Consider the following 7,766-nt stretch of genomic DNA (forward strand, 5'->3'; position numbering starts at 1 on the left):
CTTCCCCTCCAAACTCAATATCTTTAGGGAATCTCGCATTTCCCGTTTCAAAGAATGATCTTGATGTGGGATCGTAAAACTTATAGCCCCGAGAGCGTTCAGCGTAACCAACGAAATAGCAGCTAACCGTCATTGAGTCCAGTTTTCTTTCATGTGGTCTATAAGGCCGTGCCTCAGCTGGACAACCCCAAATGTGCAAGTGCTTAATGCTAGGCTTCTTGCCTATCCATAGCTCATAGGGTTTTTTGGCAACTACCTTGCTTGGTACCCTGTTAAGGATGTAAACTGCAGTCTTCAAAGCTTCTCCCCAAAGTGACTCTGGCGAGGAGGAATGACTCATCATACTCCTTACCATATCCTTAAGAGTTTGGTTTCGTCGCTCTGCAACACCATTCATGCTGGGTTTGCCCGGCATGGTGTATTACGGAACAGTGCCACACTCATTGAGGAAAATAGCGAAGGGTCCTGGACGTTGTTCTCCTGATCCATCATACCTTCCATAGTATTCACCACCACGATTAGATTTGATAGCCTTTATTTTCTTTCCAAGTTGAAGTTCAACTTCAGCTTTGAAAGACTTGAAAACATCCAGGGATTGAGACTTCTCGTGTATTAAATATAGGAAACCGAATCTAGAGTAATCGTTTATGAATGTAATGAAGTATTGTTGTCCATTCCAAGAAGTCGTAGGGAATGGGCCACAGATATCAGTATGTATCAGTTCTAAGACGTCTGTAGCTCTCTCGGCACCTAATTTTCTCATGTTTGTTCTTTTTCCCTTGATGCACTCAACACAAACATGGAAGTTTGTTAAATCTAGGGGTTCAAGAATTCCATCCGACACAAGCCTCTGAATTCTCTACTTAGAGATATGACCTAAACGCTCTTGCCATAAAGTGGCAGAATTCTCACTTAATTTTCATTTTGTACCATTGAACTTGTTTGCAGTATTTCGTTATAGGAATTAACTAACAATATCAAGTATATACATATTATCAATCATATAACTGGAACCAAAAAAATTTGAATTTTGATAAAGACTAACTTTATTATTTCCAAATGAACAAGAAAATCCTGATTTGTCCAAACCAGAAATAGAAATTAAATTCCGTCTAAAGGACGGTGCAACAAATGTCTCAAACAAATCCAAATAAAACCCAGTTTTTAATTGTAATCTGAAAGTCCTTATAGCCTCTACCGCAACTTTATTGCCATCGCCCACAAAGAGAAATCTTTCTTAATCACTTGGTGGTCGGCTCCACAGGCAATCCTGCATGGACATACTTATGTGAGTAGTAGCACCAGAATCTATCCACCAAGTATCCTTAGGTACAGAAGCTAAATTAACTTCAGAACAAACTAATGTTAGAAGCATACCATTCTTTACACGCCAGGCAGCGTACTTGAGACACTCCTTCTTCATGTGTCCCGACTTCTTGCAGAAGTAGCAGGTAAACTCCTTATCCTGCTTCTTTTGCTTCTTCTGCTGAGAAGTTCCTTCCACAGCATCCTTTGCTCTCTTCTTTTTCTTGTTCTGAGAGGTTGAGGCCAAGTGAGCACTCTCAGTCTTATCACGCTGCTGCCTCTCTTCTTCTTGCACAGAGTAAGATATAAGCTCATTTAGGGACCATTTGTCCTTCTGAGTGTTATAACTCACTTTGAATTGCCCAAAGTACGCAGGAAGAGAGATCAAAATCAAGTGCACGAGCAAGTCATCAGACAGTTCCAACTTAAGCGACTTGAGTTTTGATGCAAGATGAGACATCTCCATGATGTACTCCCTTATGTTCCCTTTGCCCTTATACTTTATGGAAACGAGTTTAGCCAAAAGGTTACTTGCCTCCAATTTTTCGTTCTTGGCAAAGTATTGCTCACTTTCTTCAAGGAACTTCTTGGCACTTCCGCTCTCAGAATAGAGCCCCGAAACGCTTCCGAAATGGAACGTTTCATGATCATCAAGCACATTCGGTCAGAGCGATCCCACCTTTCAATTTTACCCTTGTTGGGGTTTTCCAGAGTAGAAATGGGTCGATCCGAACGAAGTACAAGATCCAAATCCATACAGCCAACGACAATTTCCACAGCTTCTTTCCAAAACTTAAAGTTTGTCCCGTTCAGCATTGGGATGTTGTTGACTTGAGCAGAGACGTTCGCAGCATTAACAACAGAAACTGTATAGAGAACAAAATAAACAACCATGTCAAATAAGAAAATTAAGACATTCACAAATAATCCAGATTTTGGGATCCATCTCAAGATACCTAGTACAACATTAATTCCTAGTCTTTGGACAGAGAAATTAACTGTAAGTGGTACTCTTGGTGCAATAATCAAACATTGACAATCAAAATTGTCAAATAATAGCCTTTCTTTGGACCGACTATTATTCACATGAAATGTCTTTATAATTCTCACACATTTATCATCGCAAGCACGTTTTTATTTAGCCAAACTGTGTCTTCCTTTGGGCTGAGCACAATTCGCATTAATAACTCCATACAAACATCTATGTATTTTCAATTAAATCAATCTACACAACAGGGGTTACTTTGGAAACATGTTACTTTAATCAATTCAATTGAATATACTAGACATCCAAAGGAATAATCAAAACCAAAGTTTTGAATTTATTTTAAACCGTAAAAAATTGGATTCAAAAATGGTCAAACAACCTAAATCCAATTCCTTCTGCCAATGATTGTTTCCAATTCCTTCATCATCGTAAAAAAGGTAATTTTTTTTAATTAATTTGACAGCACATGTTCTGTATCCATTATTGAATCCAATAAAATAAATGAAAGGTCAAACAAAGTGGCCGATCCAAAATCCAAATGATAATCAGCCAAAAAATCTAAGATAGGCAGAATCTGGATCCACAATGAAAAGTGATGGATTATTACAAATTTACACGCCAAAAAATTATGTTGCCATACCAAAAAAAAAAAAAACACTACTGCACACATCATATACTATTCAGTATTCAACATTGAATCCATCATCAGAGACAATGGTAAAAAATTGCGGCTGAATCCTTTATACAATCAAGATGCTATATCCATTATGCAATTGTAAAAGACAAGTTATGTCCTCAATCCATTAAAGTCAAAAATTGTGGCTGTAGCCAAAAAGCAGTTGAAATTCCGAATCTATATCCATTAAGAGAAAGATCCAAAATGGTAGATGCCTAAAAGGCAGATGAAATTCTGCTCCCAAAAAATTTAAAACGGACAGGGACTGAATCTGAAAAATAATACTTTAATTGTGCCAAAAAATTTTGAAATCCAATTCTGCCCGAATGCATCAACCAACAATTATTGAATCAAATTCTGATATGAAGATCAACCTCAATTATTCTTAAACTTAATAATTCATGGAATTTCACAAAATACAAATTATTCTATTCGAAAATAAATCCAAACATCATACGAATAGAACATGCACAAATCCTAATAATCTAGCAAATGATGACCACTCTTATACCACTTGTTAGAAAATTCAAATTAAATCCAAATATCCTAGATCAAAATAACTTAAATCCTAGGATCAACATCATACCAAATTACTAGGATTTATAAATTCGGATTATATACATGTATCCATTATGAACGATTGTCTACTGTTGCAGAATTACTGCAACAATCGACCATGTACTTATGAATCCAAATGAAGAGAGTGGTTTTGTGATCTTCCTCAACCGAATCGCCTTATTCCTTAATAGGGCTGTGATTTCTCTTCTTGATTGGGAGAAGGGAAAAAGTGTGTGATTTGGTATACTGGGGACCATAACTGAAATAACCTTTATAAACTGCTTAATTAAGGTTCCCATTATCCCTCAATTAGAGCAATATTGGCCGGTATCCACTCAATTAGCCCACATTAATTTGAGAAGTCTATGGGCATACCAAAATAGACCACTTGATTTTGCCCATTATATTAAATAACTAATATAATTATATTAATAGGTTGCCATATTAAGTTAGGAAAATCGTGTTTTCCTAACAGGTGAGACTTGAGAGTTGAGAAACGACATCGGCAGGTCGGCGAGAGAGTTAGAGAGTTGGAAACTTGGAATAAGGTTTAGGGTAGTGTTTAAAAACTCGTGTCTGCCGATTTGATTTTTTTTTTTTTTTAATGTAAGTGGGTTGGGTTAGGTTAGGTTAGGTTAGGTTCACTCGGTTTCATAGGGTCAACCCATGAACTGACCCAACCCAACCCGCCTTTTAAACCCAAAACCCGAACCCAATTAAAAAATCTCAAAAATTGACCCAAACCGGTTAGTTTGGGTCGGTTTAGGCGGTTTAGGTTTTGCCCATCCCTAACAGACGTTATTTAATCATTCATAGAAGACGGTATGCCACTACTTCAAAGAGCTTCTTCGTGCTGTTGTCGCGCTCTCTGTACGAATAATAAAATAGGACCTGAACTACGACGGTACAGAGCATCACATTCCTGATCGAAGAAAGCATCCATTATTCTATAATTGCATGGGTGCTATTGATGGAAAGCAAGTTAGAGCAGTATAGGCTCGCCACAAATGAGTCAAATTCAGAGGACGCAAACGAATACTGAAGAGAATGTACTTGTAGCCTGTTATTTTAATTTATAACATAATTGTATGGGCAAGCAACACTAAAAATTATCACGACACCCGCTTTTAGCCCGTGCGATTCACATCTTGGATATTCCTTTTCCATTATCAGCTCATGGAAAGTTTTATCTAGTGGACAATGATTTTGCGCATCGACCTAGATATATGGCACAATACAAGGGGTCAGATATATTGTACCATTTTAAACAATTTCGGGGCGAAGCAGCAAGTCACGTACGAAGATTTTAAAATGCTTGTGAGAGGTTCAATTCCAAGCACTCATCATGCAGAAATGTAAATCGAACATGCATTTGGTACATGGAAACAAGATGGAAGATACTTGACTATATGCCAAGCTATTCATTTTTAACGAAAGTTGCGGTTGTCGTGGCAATAATGGGTGTACACAACTTCCTTCAACAAGCTGGAGTTGTTGACAAGACATTTATAAGGATGGAGACAGACCCAAGCACTTCATAGGTAGAGCTACTGAACGAGGATGATGAAGTTGCAGCCGAAATGAATGCAACTGAACTACTGTAGAGTGAGTGGGGACCGGCTTCATGATTAGACGGCGCAACAGAAGTAAAAACATGATAGGCGTGGAATGCTCGTGGATATGCTGTGATCGCTCAAATTTTCTTACCATTGATGTGGATTTATGTTACGCTTTTTTGGTTGCACATTAAAAACCATAAAAATATTCTATGTTCATATTTTTTTCTTCACAAAAGAAGACATGAAATACATAGAAAGAAACAAAAAAGAAAAAATGCAAATTGGGTACACGCCAAAAAAAAAAAAAAAAAAAACACCTTTAAAAACCTTCTATCTCTCATGCCATTATTGTGACGTTAATTAGTATTAATAAATGAAAAACAACAAATATTTTATACTTGCAAATATGAATGACCAAACAGGTGATAGAAAAAGCAATTGGAATAGAGCTGAAAATGTGTTTGGAAAACTCAAGCGTGATGTAATTGTAGGAGAAGATAAGCATGAATGGGTAGGTGCAAAAAGGAGAGGGGAGGGTAGGGTAGGGTAGGGATGTCAAACGGGCCGAGCAGCTCGTTGGCTCAGCAAAATTCAGCTCGTGGGCGGCTCGAGCTTGTCAAATGACAAGCTCGAGCCGAGCAGGGGCTTAATTCCATGAGCCATTTTGACAAGCCCACAAACCGAGCTCGTGGATTCATAAAAAATTATGAATTTTTTTTTTAAAAAAGGTCTAAAATGTGAAAATTTACCAAAAAAATTAAAAAAAATCATGTGCTCGTAAGCGGCTCGTCGACTAGTCTCGGCTCGGCCCGGGAGCTCATGTCTCTTGAGCTCGAGCTCGTAGGCTGAGTTGAGCTCGAGGTCGACTCATCTTTCACGAGCCACGAGCTCGAGCCAAGCTCGTGAGTTAAAGGGCCGAGCCCATCCCTAGGGGAGGGTAGAAGTGGACAATGAAAAGGAAAAATTTGCAATCGTGTGCAATAGATGGCTAAAAGGTGGGCCTTAATAGACTGTGCCTGTTCCTATGCAACGATCTATTTTCTTCTAAAAACGAGAAGGAAATGGGCTTCAAATATGGGCTAAATATTCAATAATTACATTTTCGAAAAGAACAATATACAGTATTTACGGCTCACAATTGAATTCATACAAATTGCACGCTAACTTCTTCATCCAGTTTGTATCCAGGATTGTTAATTCCATCAACCTTATATGTTATACTAAAAAATTTAGCCCCCCGTTTGGCCCCCATTAAATTTTATTTTTTTCTCTTCTATTTTCAACCACACAATCTTTCATAAAATAATATTACATGTAAATCGAAAACTTTTCCTTCCTTTTCAACCACTCATTAAAAAAAACACTATTCCACCAATTTTCATTTTCCAAAAATGGAGGCCAAACGAGGGCTTAATATACTTGATTGCGAATATGCTATGATCGTCCCTGCAATTAAATAATAATATATTAGTTCAATAACATATAACTAAAACTAAGTTTTCAAACTAAAAAAATTATAAATAGTTAGGATTTTGACTGTCTCGTTGTCGTTGTGTCCTATACGATCGCTAGTCTATCCTTAATAATCACCTTCGCATGTCTAGTCATCAAAGGAATGATCATAGCCACCAGCTCCAGTATATGCTAGAGCTAACCCTGTATCATACAAGTATGATTGGAGTTGTACACCTATATAGTGGAATCAACAGTGACAATCTTCATAGAAAAGTAATGATATGCGAACAACCCGCTCATTGTTTTCCTAGACACTCGACCACATCCTTATAACTCACTCGAGCATATATTTAGGCACACCGTACTCATTCTCTATAAGTTATTTAATTTAATAAACAACAAATTAAGTATACATTATAAGTAACAATTGCGATATTACACTTACATGTTGATGAGCCATGTTGCCAAAGTCATAATATCCTAAATTCACTTATAAACATCCGGTATCGTCCTTTGAGCTAGCGTATAGCTAGCTCTAAAAAAGAAAAAAGAAATGCTAAAAGAAGCATAAATGAGTTAGCATACTTTACTCAAATAATAAAATATTTACTTGAGCATAATTCTTCTCCACTCCTTTTCAAACACTTTTTACTTGTCATGATCTACCTTCTACAACAGATAATTGAATAAAGTATATTCTCAATAAATTAAGTGAACCAAACTGTAATTACTATACGTAAGAAATAGATTCATTTTAGTACAGACAAAAATAAAAAAATTAAAATGAATTAAATAATTAATTAATTAAAATTAAAAAATAATAAAAATCAAAGATCTAATATTAGGAAACATTTTACATTGAAAAAAAAATTAAATTATTACAAATAGAAAACAATTCAGAAATCTAAAAAAAGAAGAAGAAAAAAATAATAAATTAAATCAAATAAAAATTAAACACCAAACTAAAAAAGAAAAAAATACAAAAATTAAAGCAAGAATATTAAAAAGAATTGTTAATTGAAAAAAATTATAAAAAGAAGAAAACAAGTAAAAATTTTAAAATTATTACCAAAAATAATAATAAACAAAAGGAAATTAAAAAAAATTAAAAAAATATAAATATTATTTGATTAAAATTTAAAATTTAAAATTTGTCTTAAAAAAGGAATTAAAAAGACTTTTAAATTGAAAAAAAAAATTATTTATAATATGAAGAAAGCAAGTA

General features: G+C 35.6%; 1 protein-coding gene across 1 annotated transcript; it reads right to left on the reverse strand.

The window, feature by feature from the left end:
- Positions 1-421: 421 nt before the first annotated feature.
- On the reverse strand, positions 422-2,199 carry LOC111404718. The gene is made up of 5 exons (XM_023033488.1): positions 1,985-2,199; positions 1,317-1,928; positions 1,199-1,270; positions 974-1,007; positions 422-859 (listed from the first exon to the last, which is right to left on the reverse strand). Exons 1-5 carry the CDS (start codon positions 2,197-2,199, stop codon positions 422-424), a joined length of 1,371 nt encoding a protein of 456 aa, XP_022889256.1.
- Between the last annotated feature and the right edge of the window lie 5,567 nt (positions 2,200-7,766).

The sequence above is a fragment of the Olea europaea genome, chromosome 1 (assembly GCF_002742605.1).
Source record: "Olea europaea var. sylvestris chromosome 1, O_europaea_v1, whole genome shotgun sequence".
NCBI classification, from domain to species: domain Eukaryota; kingdom Viridiplantae; phylum Streptophyta; class Magnoliopsida; order Lamiales; family Oleaceae; genus Olea; species Olea europaea.

Excerpts from the sequence above, each read along its gene's own strand:
- LOC111404718 (XM_023033488.1), bottom strand. The coding sequence starts at position 2,199 with ATGGTTGTTTATTTTGTTCTCTATACAGTTTCTGTTGTTAATGCTGCG. Across the intron at positions 1,929-1,984 it reads AACAAGGGTAAAATTGAAAG|CGTTTCGGGGCTCTATTCTG; the intron begins GTGGGATCGCTC and ends CCATTTCGGAAG. Across the intron at positions 1,008-1,198 it reads GCGATGGCAATAAAGTTGCG|TTATATGATTGATAATATGT; the intron begins GTAGAGGCTATA and ends TTTTGGTTCCAG.